We start from the raw sequence: 14,094 nt of genomic DNA on the forward strand, positions 1-14,094 counted from the left end.
CCTGCCTTTTCGGAGTTTTTTCCAGCACCTTCTCTAAAGCTAAATTTCCATTTTAAACTTTATGGATGTTGCCGGCAATAGGTTTGAATCTCAAAGGAAGGATAAAAGGAGCCTTTACCAGAGGTAGGTTCATTATACTTAGGCCAATGGTATTTTACTTCAATACCATACCATGTTTGTTAGATATGAGGAACTTAAAAGAATGGGAGAACATCTGGTTTATATGAGGCTGAGAAAAATGTTACTTTAGGTTCAGTTTTTCAAAAGAGCTGGCAAAGGAACATTTACCCTTAGTGACTAATAAACACGATGAGCTCTCCTCTGCTTTCTGGATTTGATGGCATAAGGGGTTGGGGAAAAAAATGCGGATTACCACTGGATTGATTTTTTTAGTGATCTTTCTGTGACTCTTCCACATCAAAATGGTGTTAGGTACTGCTGAGGGGGTCAGGGGCTGTGGCATAGCTTATCCCGAGGGTCCGTTCTAATGAGAACTCTGCCAGATACGCAGTGACCAGACCCAGGTGAACTAGAACTTACGTTCAGTACAAGAACCACGACACAACCTGGGGCAGAATCACTTGGATTTTGTGCCTGTGAGCATTCTCTCCTCAGCACGCGACACTTCACAACAGCTAGCATTTACTGGCTGCCTTCTCTATGATGGCACATGCCTGCTACTTTGCCAGACCTGGGGACACAAAGTAGTCCTCAGTCTCAAGTGGGTGAGGAGACAGCAGAGAGACTTTCTTTTTTTTTTTTTTAAAGATTAACTTAGAGAACATGATTGGGAAGGGCAGAGAAAGGAGAAAACCCCGAAACAGACTCCTTGCTGGGCACGGGGTTCAATCTCATAACCCTAAGATCACGACCTGAGCTGAAACCAAGAGTCTGATGCCCAACAAACTCCACCCCCCAAGTGTCTGAGAGACATTTATAAATAAATGAATGCCATTCCATGTAATACAAATGATAATAATAGCAACTCAAAGGTGGGTGGCCACCCAGAGAGTCTGGAGATGGCTTATTCACACAGAGGTGATGCGGCTTCAGTTTGAGAGCATAGGGTAGGGTGTGCGGAGATGTCCCGGCGGAAAGTACAGGAAGAAAACTGGGCTGTGTTCTAGGTTAACTGTGGCTTGCGAACAGAAAGCAAGAGAAGTTGAGATGAAGCTGGAGTGGAGAAAATAAAAAAAACAGTAATGCCATTAAGAAGCTTAGAACTTATTCTAGAGGCCACTTTTCCTAATACCTGGCTATTCTTCAAAATCATCTAGGAGCTTTTAAAAACACAGATTCTGATACTCCTCACTCAGACCTACTGAATTAACTAACGTCTTTAGTGGTAAAGGTGTAGGATTCAGTTAAAAAAAAAAAATTCACCAAATGGTGATTCTGACTGGCCAGTGGGTATGACAGCTCTAGGCAATGGGGAGGCACGGAGTGTCATAAGCATGGGAATATATGTTCATAGGCATTATTTAAGCAAGTAAAATAGCACAGAACATGTATAAGAGCCTTTTTTTTTTTAAAAGATCTTATTTATTTATTTATTTATTTATTCATTCATTCATTCATGAGAGACAAGAGAGAGAGGAAGAGGCAGAGGGAGAAGCAGACTCCCCACTAAGCAGGGAGCCTGATGCGGGGCTCGATCCCAGGACCCTGGGACCATGACCTGAGCTGAAGGCAGAGGCTTTAACCCACTGAGCCACCCAGGCGCCCCCAGTATGAATGCCTTTTACAAAAATAAAAAGCAAGACTCCCTACCCCTCACCCCCTAGATAACATCCTAAAATAAATGAGGGAGAAAAAAGGAATTGAATAAAATGCACAAAAGTGTTAAATGTGGTCACATATTATTTTTAAATGTTCTGCACTGAACTTTTCTGTAGTTTCTAAATTTTTCCACAATAAGCAGGTGTTACTTATATAAAATTAGGAAATAAAGCTTATTTAAAGAAACTCTGTATGGGAGAACAGGCTGGTGGTTGGGCTGGGACTGGAGGTGCCCTTGGAAGTCCAAGTGAAGGGTGCAGACAGGCTGACTGAGGCATGCTTGGTGGAGGGAAGTAGAGGTCCTGCACCATGCAGAATCACAGTAAGACTGACTAGATATGATGAAGGAAAAGAATCTAGGATGGTACCAAGGTTTCTAGCTCAGGACACCACTAATTAATATGGGAATATGTGGGAAGAGGCAAGTCTGGGGGCAAGAGTCTTTGTTTTGGACATGCTGAGGATCAGACACCTGCCAGCTTCTGGGGGAGTGAAGGTGCCTCTTCCCCACCCACAGAGGAGGAGCGGTGCCCTCACAATGGCTTGGCTTCACAGTAAAGCTAGTGTGCAGAGCTTGCTCCTGTGTGGGAGGGATCGTGGCCAGCATGCTTCTACTCTTTGCACTTTTGGACTCTCTGCCATATGGCAAGCAAACAGAGATAAGGTGGCCTGACCAGTCCAGCCGACTGTCTCTCCAGTTGTCAGCGCAAGCGCAAGGAGCTTGGAATAGGCCAATGAATTTCTTCCTCCTTCTCTATCCCTTCCTTTCTTCTTCCTCTTCCACTACAGATGTAGAGAGTATTCTCTAGAAGAGAATCTGCCCTCCCTTTCATTCTCAGCGGCTCAGTCTGAGAAGGCTTGGCCCACACCAGGTCATCCAGCAGAACTTTCTCTCCCTGCATACCTCTGTAGCTCCTTTTCCTCTGGTGCTGGTAAGTGTGGCCTCTCCTCCCACTGGGGTTGTCAAGAGCTGAGATTCAAGGATAGGATTAGTGGAAAGAGACAGAATAGCCCTTAAAGACTGCTGCTTTGGCTCAAGATACTCAGGCCTTCATCAGGCGAGGATTCAGTCCCCAATGCAATCTACACCTTCCCTCTGGGCCTCCATACTGGAGAGAGAGGCCACAGTCTTAATAAGAAAATGCACATTTCCTGGCTCTGCTTCATCTGTGCACATACCTTATGGGGGCCTCTTGAGCAGAGCAGATGAGGTGAGGACAGGACTTGATATTCCTGGGTGCCTTGGCCAGAATACCTGTTTATCAAACCACCTCTTCCACCAGGGCCTGTGGAGCAGCTATGAGCTCTAATAGAGACGCTGGGGGAAAGAAGTATGTGGTGGGGGCAGATACGGGGGTCAGCAGCACAAGCCACAAGAGCTGACCTCAGCCAAGGAAGATGTAACAGATGACAAGGTGGTCAAGGACAAACTCCTAGGGAACAGCACGAGAAAAGGAACTAGAGAAGTCGACTGGGAAAGACTGGCCAGAGACAGGAACAAAAACTGGAAAAAAACCATGAATTGAAAGAAAAAGCCAAGGGAGGAAGAGTCAGATAGGCTTAAATATCTTCAAACAGCAACCTGGTGTGCAGTACACAAGAGAGCTCTGCAGGATGAGCTGTGGGAAGATAGGACGGGGACGGACTGAGAGCACCACGGCAGTGACAAAGGGGCGGGTCCTTGAAGGAGGGCAGGAGTTTGCCACGGGCAGCTGTGTGTGCGCCCACCGCACATCCAGGCCACGAGGGAGTGACAAAAAAGGACGTGTCAGTCCAAGCACACATACAAAAGGGCCCAGCATTCCAGAAAGGATCAGACCCAAGGGGCAGGTTTATTACCCTTGCTCATCCCAAACTGGCAAGCCTCTGGCCTTGGAAGGATCCCACTGCCCACCTGAACGTAAAACCAGGCTGGCAGTGCTGGAGAACATCACCACTCACTGCAGCCTGGGGCCACGAGAAAAGTCCAGTGCCCTCAAAAGCAGACAGCCACCCCATGACAGTCTTCTGTTAGCATGTTTCCTAGTGTCCGTAACTGCTGCTTCATACCTCCTCCATGTTCCTCTAACTCCTCCTTCACCTCAGGAGGTGACCCTCCTTCCACTGCAAAGAAACCATTATTTGAAAAATGCCACAATTTACCACCACTGAAGCTGCATTTTTTTGCATACATTCTATCCTTTTCTACTACCGACGCCCACCTAAGACCAATCCTATCCCCACCCCCACATTTCCACCCATTCTCAGAGATCTGCTCTCCTGATCATTCCCTTCCTCCTGCCCTTATCTTCTGTAACTTCGACTTTGGCGTTCCCACTGACCTCATCCAAAAGGTTAAAGTCTCTCTCAGGAGCGGGAAAACATTCTCCGCCTCACTTCTTCCAGCTTATCATCTCATTTCTACTCTCCAAAACCAAATCTGAGTTGTTTCCCACCTCTATTAGTTCTACTTACTTATCTCCCACTCATTCTTTGAACCACTGGAATCTAAATTTTGAACTTACCACTTTAATGAAACTGCTTTTGTCAAAGTCACCAACTACCACCTCGGTTTTAAACCCAGAAAACATACCTCAGCTCTTAACGTCTGACTCCTCTGTGACATAAGCCACTCTGACTGTTACCCTCCTCTTGAAACATTCTCTTCCCTTGGCTTCTAAGACATGACTCTCCCTGTGTTCTACCTCCTTCGTGGCTTTTCCTTCTCAGTCATCTTTGTGGTCTCTACTGCCACTGGCCCCTTAAATGCAGGTGTCCTTAATGGTTCTGTTCTGAGCCCCGTTCCCTTCCTACTATATATACTCTTCCTACGATGACCTCATCTATACTCATAACTTCAACTTTGTTAAGGATTTCCAAAAGTGTATCTTCAGATCTTTCTCCTAAGTTTTATTCTCAGCTGTCTCTTGGAAATTCCAGACACCTCAAATTTAGATTAAATCCAGAATGCAGAGCATTTACTACTAAATCTAATACTCTTGCTATGCTCCTGTCTCAGTGAAGGGCAGGTACCACTATCCTCCAGTTCCCACTCTGAAAACCAAGAGATCAATCTTGACATCTTCCTTACTTTCCACATATAATAATTACTCAGAAAATCCTGTATATTCCACCTTCTAATTATCTTTCAAAAGCACTCCATTTTCTCCATCCCCACTGCCACTCTCTCAGCAACCATTAGCTTTCAACGATGACCGAAAAGAGCCTCCTAATGGGTCTTCGAGACTCAAGTGTTGTCCAACTCCAATCCTTGAACATCTGCCAGCAAGAAAGAGCTGTCTGAGATGCATATGCATGTATAATTCTCCAGAGTCAAAAGGGTTCAATGCCTTCCCACTACCTTTAGGAACATACACAGGGCTCATAGGTCCTTTGTGATGTGCCCTTGCTTGCTTCCCTTTCCTGCTTCGTTTCTTGCCCCTCCTTCAGCTCTGTACCCTATGGTCCAGTCAGACTGACCTTCTCTTAGTTTATTAAATGTGCTACATGCTCTGTTTCTCCCCTGGGTCAGTCCTCTGCAAAGACTTTCCTCTCTGGCCACACCAGGTCCCATGTCCCATGCCATCCCAACTGCCCAAACTCCCCCTTCTGATCTTCGTTCCATTCACTCCTCCTGGGTGGCTCTCCCTGATCCCCCGGCTCCATGCTCCTATAGCACTTGGCATTTCACCTACAACGGCAGTTATCTCATTATACTGTAAGGATTCATCTATAGTAAATTCTGCTTATCTCATCCATTGTGCCCCTGACAGGGGAAGAGTTGGTAAGTGCTCAAAAAAATTATGAAGGGCTTCCCGGGCCACATGAAGGAGCTTGAACTTCATCCTGTTCATAAAGGGGACCCATCAGTAGTGCTTAAAAGAAAAAGCGAAATGACTCAGCAGTGTGGCATTTATCTGACACATAAAACTAGCTCAAACACAGGAATGAAGCTTTTCCCCTGATCACTTCCAAAGTGCACAAGAAACCTAACTTCTTGCCAGCCAAGAAGTTCTTGGTATCTGGACCCAAGAAGACTTTAATTACATACTGTAGCTTAAGGACCACGACTGTTCAGCCCCTCCTGAGTGCTCACCTCCCAGCTCTTGGTGGTTGGCTCACTGAAGAAGTTGTCAATCATGTTCAGTTCTTCCTTTTCCACCACCACGAAGCCTTGCTCTTTGGCATCTTTCCCATAGACGTCAGGAGACCACTGAACAAAGAACGTGTACAAGTGATCCACCCTGAAAAACACGTTCGTCATAGGAGTCAACATCAAATCCACTTTCCTGGCAGGCACAAGGAGAGACTTGAGCACTTACAACCGTCTTTTCCCTCCTTGGCAAATCCATTGTACTAACTGGGAAATGTCCCACTATGAAGATGATCTCTACCAATGCATTCCAAATTTGGAAAGTAAGTCAAAAAGTGAAAGCAGAAGCCCACAGACACTGAGAACCTGTCTTTCCATCTGAGGGAAAGATCATGAGGTGGGACATGAAACTGAAAAAACACAATGAAGCATTTACACCAAATATTTACTCCTCATTTGGTCTTCGTTTATTGGGCATTTGTATTCAATGGGGAAAAAAACTGATCTGATCCTTTAGCTGGACAAGATAAACAATACTTCAATGGGTCTTTATGTGGTTGAAGCACTATTACAATTTCAACAGAATACCTTTTATAACTACAAAGTAAATAATACTAGTTGTTGTTTTAGTATTAGAAAGAGACCTAATTTTATTGACATGGGAATGTAGTTAGCTTCCTATTTTTCTGTTCTCTCATACATACTTAACATCTGAAGGTACTGTAGCATCACTCCAGACTTAATCAATAGATGGCTAATTTCCAAGCAGAGATTATTGCTCATCTTAAAAAATTATAATTACGTAAACAATTTGTAACACTGTTGCTATACCTTCAATGTTTGTATCCCCCCAAATTCATATGTTGAAACCTAACCCCAAACGTGATGGTATTTCAATAAAGGACCTTTGGGAAGTGCTTAGGTCGTGAACCCTTGTTATTGGGATGAGTGCCCATATAAAAGAATCCCTTTTCACCATGTGACACAGTGAAAGGACAGTCACCTATCAACAAGGAAATGAGCCTTTGCCAGACAGATCCAGCACCTTCATCTTGGACCGCCCAGCCTTCAGAACTGTGAGGAATACATCTCTGTTGTTTATAAGCCACTCAGTCAATGAAATTCTGGTACAGCAGCCCGAATGATTGAAGACAAATATTAATAGAACTAAAACAAAAAAGAAATGTCCCTCTCAATTCTGAAATCCCAATGGATCAAACGGTTTCTAGGTTTCTGTATTTTGATCTGTCCTGTCCATATATATATATATATATATATATACAATTTCCTTTTCATTGTCATCAGGACAAGATATAATTGTTTGTGATATGTCACATTAAATTATGCACATCTGCTATGTTGCCATCTTTGTACTGATTCTTAATGGCTAATTTCATGGAAGTAATAAATCATGAATAGCCTGGATTCCCGGGTTCTCAGGATATTTAGCTTGTTCCCATTTCTTCAAGTGTACAAATGTTACAGTGAACAACCTCAGGGTCTACGCCTTTCACCATCTTTTGAGTTATTTCCTTGAGATTAGTTCCCAGAAAAGGGATTACTGGGCCAAAGGGCATGATTTTATAGCTTGTGATTCATCCTCCCAGGTTGCTTTTGAAAGGCTTTCGTTCACTCTGACACCAGCCCTACAGTTTGCATTAAGAGTTTCTTAACACTCCTGCTTACGTTTTTTTCAAAAAAAGGGTTTAATAAAAATTAAAGTTGCCATTTCTTTGAGTGTTTGTATGCTGAACAATTTTCACATGTTCTCTTCCTGCTTCAGCTTTTCCTTCATGAACGGGCTCTTTGTGACTGTGGAGTCAGTGTTTTCCTTGTCAGTTTGTGGGAACTTTTAGAGAATGTAAACATGAATGACTATCAAATGTGTTTCAAAGTCCTTGTTTCCCTTTTATGTTAATCATATCTTTCATAATACAGGATTATCAATTTTCATATACTTGAGACGTGTATTTATTTCCTTGGAGATTACTCCTACTCTTTCAAAACATGGAGAGCTGGCATCCAAGATAAGGTATGTATCAGTGTATATGATATGGTGCCATTTTTATTAAAAAAATTAGATATAATTGTACATGGATGTGATAGTTAATTTTATATGACAACATCATAGCCATAGCCTAGTCTACATGTTGCCGTGAAGGTGTCTTTTTACCAAGATGATTAACATTTAAATCAGCAGACTTTCAGTAAAGCAGATTACCCGCCATAATGGGGATGGGTCTTGTGTAGTCAGTTGAAGACCTTAAGAGAAAAAGACTGAGGTCTTTTGAGCTGTCTCTAGACAGCCTTCAGACCTGAGATTACTTTATCAAATTCTCCCTGGGTCTCTAGCCTGCCAGCCTCCCTGACAGATTGCAGACTGGTAAACCCCCACAACCATGTAAGCCAAATTCCTTAAAATGAATCTTTCTGTGTATATTTACATACACATATCCTTTCGGTTCTGTTTCTCTGGAGATCCCTGACTAGTGCAATGGACTCTTCTGAAATGTTACGTATGAAGGCGATCAAAACGCTTACCTTTGGGGAATGGAATGGGATGGAAGAATGGCATATTTTATATCATCTATATCTTTAAGTTATTTTATTTTTTGGAGTAGAAAAGACAACTTTGATGATTCAAACATCAAAATTATATTTTAAAAAGCAAATAATGAGAAGTTTCCTCTCACTCACATCTCTGTCCACCACATCCTGTGCCCATCCTTTTCCCTTATAGATGACTTTATTCATTTCCTATATATTTTTGTAGTGTTATATAGATAAGTAAATATAAATATATATTCTTTTTGTCTTCCATTTCTACAAAAGACAGTACTATTCTCTATCTTGTTTTCTTCATTTAACAATATATCCTAGATATCGTTTCATGTCGTCAGTATATAAATGGTTTCCTCATTCTTTCTTTTATAGCTACCCAGTACTTTACTCTGTGGATTTACCAGAGCTTATGTAATCATTTCTATAGATGGATACTTGGGTTGTTTCCAAGACTGTGCTGTTATGAACTAAGCTGTGACGAGTCACTTCGTATGTGAGTCACTTCACACGTGTACAGGTATAGTTGTAAGATATATTCCCAGAAGTAGGACTGTGTTGTCAGAGGAGCAATTCCCTTACAACTTTGCTATATAAAACCCATGTTACCCTTTTAAGGAAAGACATCATTGTTTGTCTTCCTATCCTAACAATGATATCATTGTTGCCTTCCTTGAATCTTTGAAGTATTTTTACCATGTAGTATAAAATTTCCCATGAAAACTTAACTTAGAAAAAATCACTCCAGAGAGGTTTGATGAGTATACAATTCTAACTCTTTCAGTTTTCTAACACTTAAAATTTCGCCCATCTTAACTGTATTTTGTAATAGGGAACCAAATATGCTTCACTCTAACTCTTGGAAAAGAAGGCAATTACTGTGCACGTACCCACATTGAGTAAAATGACTTCCTAATTATTTGCTGGCAAGCGTACCCGTGAGAAAGAGAAAAGCAGTCCCTGACACCTGGAGCTAGCCTGGCACTCCTAGCTAGGCCCTGGCATTCTCCTGTTGAACATAACAATTTCACAAAACTTCAACATCAAACAAGACTGCTCCATGACTATGATGAATCATGACAAAAACAAGATCACTTCGAGATCTTATATCTGAACACAAACAAAAACATGAACATTGTTCAGCCACAAAAATGACCAAACATCCCTCCAATTTGGCTACTGTGAATGACTATGCTTCTTTCCTTATTAGAGCATTAACCTCCCTAGTCTGCCTCTCCAGTCTAGTTCCTCTCAGATAAGACTGATAAGATACCCAATCACAGCAGGACTTCAGCTTCCTGATAGCATCTAATCTAGAACAAATTCCCACTTCCTTATACCCTTCCCTGTATCACCTAAGTAAATCTAAATCCTATACCTCCTTTCTAGCACCCTCTTTCTGAGATGGCCCATGGTCCCATGGTGTGTGTTCCCCCTTACAGCAATCAGTCAACCCAACTCTTCAACTTTAGGTATGTTTCTCATGGTCTCTGGCCATCACTCCCTATACACCCACTATGTGCTAGTGACCCTGACCTCATGGAGATTACCTTCAGGAATATGAGAGTTGATGGGGATACTGGGTATAACTCTGCTTAGATATAAGGGAATGGGACTCTGTAGTATATCAGCATCACAGCCAGGACTAGATCTTCTGAGGTGACCACTGGGTTCTTTCAACCACACTACAAAACCCTCCCCCTTATCCCACCTTGATTTCTAAATTATTCCCCAGTTCACTTTCTGGTTATGACACTAGACACATTTTTATCACTTTGTGGACTGACTTTCATGAAGGACTGCTCACGTAGTCTCTGTTTACCCACATAGGGAAAGTCACTGTGTAAGCATGAACACTGAAGAAGCATTCCAAGAAATGCTAAAAGCTCATGCTGACACATATCCCTGTGTAAGACTTTCAGGGAATGAGGAATGAGGAATAAGGTCTAGAGTTTACATTAGGGGCACCTGGGTAGCTCAGCTGGTTAAGCATCTGCCTTTGGCTCAGGTCATGAACACTGTGGTCCTGGGATTGAGCCCTGTGTTGGGCTTCCTGCTCAGCAGGGAGTCCGCTTCTCCCTCTCCCTCTGCTCCTCTCTGTTCCTCTGCTCCTCCTCGCCCAACAAGTACTCTAATAAGTCAATAAAATCTTAAAAAAAAAAAAAAAGATTTCATTCCTCCTTGGACATTTTAAGAAAATATAAATTGTGCAAACTCCAAGTCAATAAAGATTTTAAGGAGAGACGCTATCCTAGCAATTACCAGTTACTTCTCTTTTTGGTGACAAAGACATTAAATTGCCTGAGGAGACCATTTAAGCAGTCCTTTTTGTTTTGTAGATGTAAGGTAAGTAGGATTTATTATTCTGGAGGGAGATATAATTGGACATTCCTTACTTGAAGACGACTTGTGCTTACAACCTGTTGGGAGGGTGGATGGGTTAGAAGGAGGGAGAGAGGAAAGATCTGTATAAGGTCCAAAGATTTCCTAGGAAGAAGGAATCCTGTGCCTAATACCCTCTCTTTGGAAGAGATTTTCAAGATTATTAGAGCATCTTTGACTAATTAAGGTGGTCTTAATAGAGACAAGCCCACAGCAAAGGACAATACCGCTCGCCCCACCCTACCCTTCTTAAAAAGAAACTCTTCAAGGCAGTGGAGGGAATGGTCTGTATTAATGACCTGGGATCCATATGAATGCCATGATTATTTTAGGAGCAGGTCAATTTGGCCAGAGTGTGCCATTGGTAAAACTTAGACCAAACTATCAGCCACACCGGGCATACCATGGAAGGGAATGGCTACTTAAGTTGTATGTGAACGGGTGAGTTTCTCAGGAACTTTAACAGGTTAAGGCAGAGGGGGACAAGGTCAATTTTGGCATAAAGCATTCTTGCCTGCCAATGCTATTCTCTCTAGAAGAAATATCTCAGCCTGGGGCAGGAATTTGGGGTGACTTGGTGAGAAGGCCTCTTCTCCCAAACCTCTTCCCTTGGGACTGCTGGGTTTCCAGTGGGTGGAGAAAAAAGCCTCTGGATTTGTTTGTTGCCAGAGTGAGTGTCCTATTCTGCAGCAGTCCATAGTGTGTAGTGCAGGAGCCAGAGCCAGTCCTTTAAATTGGGTAAGCACTGCACATCTTGGACTGGCTAGAGAAAGAAGTAACTAGAAAGGAGGAGAGAAGTATTCTCAAAATATCACAGAAAACAGGGTCAGAGTCATAAACATTTTTAATATCAAACACAGAAGTGGCCTTATGTTTTAAGTAATGCTGATGAACTGTATCAGTGACCTAAAGAGAAAAGATGTGATTCCCGTTTCAAGGACCTTCCATTGTACAATAATTCTAAGAGACAAGTATTATTACTATGTCCAACCTGAGGCCCAGCAAATTGAATGATGTGCCCCAACATCCCATCTCTGGGAATACTGCAGCCAGTCTAAGCTGACCACCTCTTCTCTTATGAACACTCAACTCCAAGGAGGACCCATCCACAGTCAGAGGTCTCAGACCATAGGTCAACTACTTCCTCAACTTCAGGTTTCATTAATAAAGCTTAAATAGTATTACCCAGATGCCCTAGGTGGCCCTTAAGGCACATGCAGCCACCCGTTTTTCCTCCTCCCACACCCTCTGTCAGGAGGCTCACAGCACTACCAAGACTGAGCTCCATGCTCAGGCAACATCACAGGGCAGCCGCCTCCCCTCAGCCACGCTTCTGGGAATGGTTCTCCCAGAACCATACATACAAGATACAACATACAAAACAGAATCCCTGAATGGCCTCTCTACTGTCTCAGGTGGTAGGCTCCATCCCTGTTCCAAACAAGGTCACCCCAACCTTGGGAAGCCTCAAGTAAGTTGAGATGAGAAACCTCAAAAGTATGTTGCACAAACAGGGCATCCTGATGGGGATGTTCATGTCCCTTTTCTCAGGCGTTCAGAGCACTAGTACACCCTGCTTGTCTCCCTCAGCAATAGCCTCCCACACAAAATCTCCTTCTATCATGTAGACAGAGTCTTCATCCTATGCCTCAAAAGGCAAAGAAAGAAGAACGAAGAATTAAAATGGCCTGTTTCACAAGAGAAAATTAAAGTTCATTTGGAACCAATCTGATTACTTAACTCTTAAGCCTCTGGAGACCAAATGGAAGGAATCAACGCCCCCTCTTTCCAGCTCCACTTATGCACAATTCTCCAGCCTCTGTTTATTTTTACTACTTGATTGGGGGGAGCAAGGAAGAGGATATGACTTCATCTTTTTTCCTTCTAGATTAGAGTGACTGTAAGTTTATTTAAGTTTATTTAACCTAATTCTTGGAATGGTTCTTTTTGGCTAACTGGGTTTTCCTGGTCATTAGTTCCCAGAAGTCAACCCTGCCCTCTGGAAACAAGCCTCGAAGTTCTGGAAATTCCCCTCCTTGTCCTTCTGCCTCCCCTGCACCCATTCCTTCCCCCTTTCTGTACCAGCTCTACTCTCACCTTGACCCATCACTCCCCCAATTTCTCCAGCCATTAGCCCCTCTGGGATTCACACACTTCAGGCCAATCTTTCTATCTCACCCTCAATGCTGCCCCCTAGAAGTGATGCTTTGCTCCTCCTACTCCACCGGTCCCTCCAAACACTTCACATAAACAGTCTTGCCGACTCCTCCTGCCTTGCGATGATGATGGATGTTGCGGGTTTTCTTATTTGTGCTTAATGGATTACTCAAATCAAAGGCACCTAACCTTGGCCAAGAAAACCCTCCCTCACGGGGCTCCCTACTCACCTCTAACTCACTTCCTGCACTACTCCAAGTGGTAGTTATTCCAGACCTGTTTTTGCAAGCCCTCCACCTCTCTCTCCTACCAATCTTCCTCTCTGAACACTCTCCATTGTACCATCCTGATAATGCACTCCCCTCCACTGTCCCTCTTAGCATCCTTCTCTTCAGAAAAAGACACTTTTCTTTTACCCATTTTAACCCTCTTGTCTGTATCTCCAACAGTCCTAACGCTTGGTGAATTTCCTCCATTATTTCCACCCTACCTCTCCATGCCTTTAGTCCTTTCCTCTTAACCCACAAACCTACTTGCATCTCCCCATCCTTAAACATAAAAGCCTCTGGATTTTGTTTCTCCCTAAAGCTCCCTTCCCATACTTCATCTTCCCTTCAGAACATATTGTTAACATTTGGGTTAGAATAACTTCCAACTTCTTTTCATTCCTGAATTCTTCCCTTCTGATTTTATTAACCTTTTAGTATACGCCGTTTCCTAAACCTGCCTCAGATACTATCTGGATGGAAGCAGTTTTAACCTTGTTCCCTTCCTCCCTATTTCAGTGAAGCTGATTTTTTTATTTTTTTATTTTTTTTAAGATTTTATTTATTTGAGAGAGAGAGAAAAAACAAAAACAAAAACAAAACAAAGGCAGGGAGCAGGGGCAGAGGGAGAGGGAAAAGCAGGCAGCTCAATCCCAGGACCCTGGGATCATGACCTGAGCAGAAGACAGCCGAGTATGCCTCCAGGTGCCCCTGATTTTCTTAAAAGTGACCTGTTGTCGGGGCGCCTGGGTGGCTCAGTGGGTTAAGCCTCTGCCTTCGGCTCAGGTCATGATCTCAGGGTCCTGGGATCAAGCCCCGCATAGGGCTCTCTGCTCAGCAGGGAGCCTGCTTCCCTTCCTCTCTGTCTCTGCCTGCCTC

General features: G+C 43.2%; 1 protein-coding gene across 3 annotated transcripts in view; it reads right to left on the bottom strand.

The window, feature by feature from the left end:
- Positions 1 to 14,094, bottom strand: part of NCOA7 (nuclear receptor coactivator 7) — a gene marked incomplete at its 5' end in the record, with an annotated part of 156,783 nt that overhangs the window by 13,223 nt on the left and 129,466 nt on the right. For all 3 annotated transcript variants that reach the window (XM_080805533.1, XM_080805534.1, XM_080805532.1), the window contains one exon: positions 5,855 to 6,002. In XM_080805533.1, the coding sequence (XP_080661659.1) occupies positions 5,855 to 6,002 (148 nt within the window). The remainder of the gene's footprint in view (positions 1 to 5,854; positions 6,003 to 14,094) is intronic.

Source organism: Martes martes, assembly GCF_963455335.1.
Source record: "Martes martes genome assembly, chromosome: 6".
NCBI lineage: Eukaryota > Metazoa > Chordata > Mammalia > Carnivora > Mustelidae > Martes > Martes martes.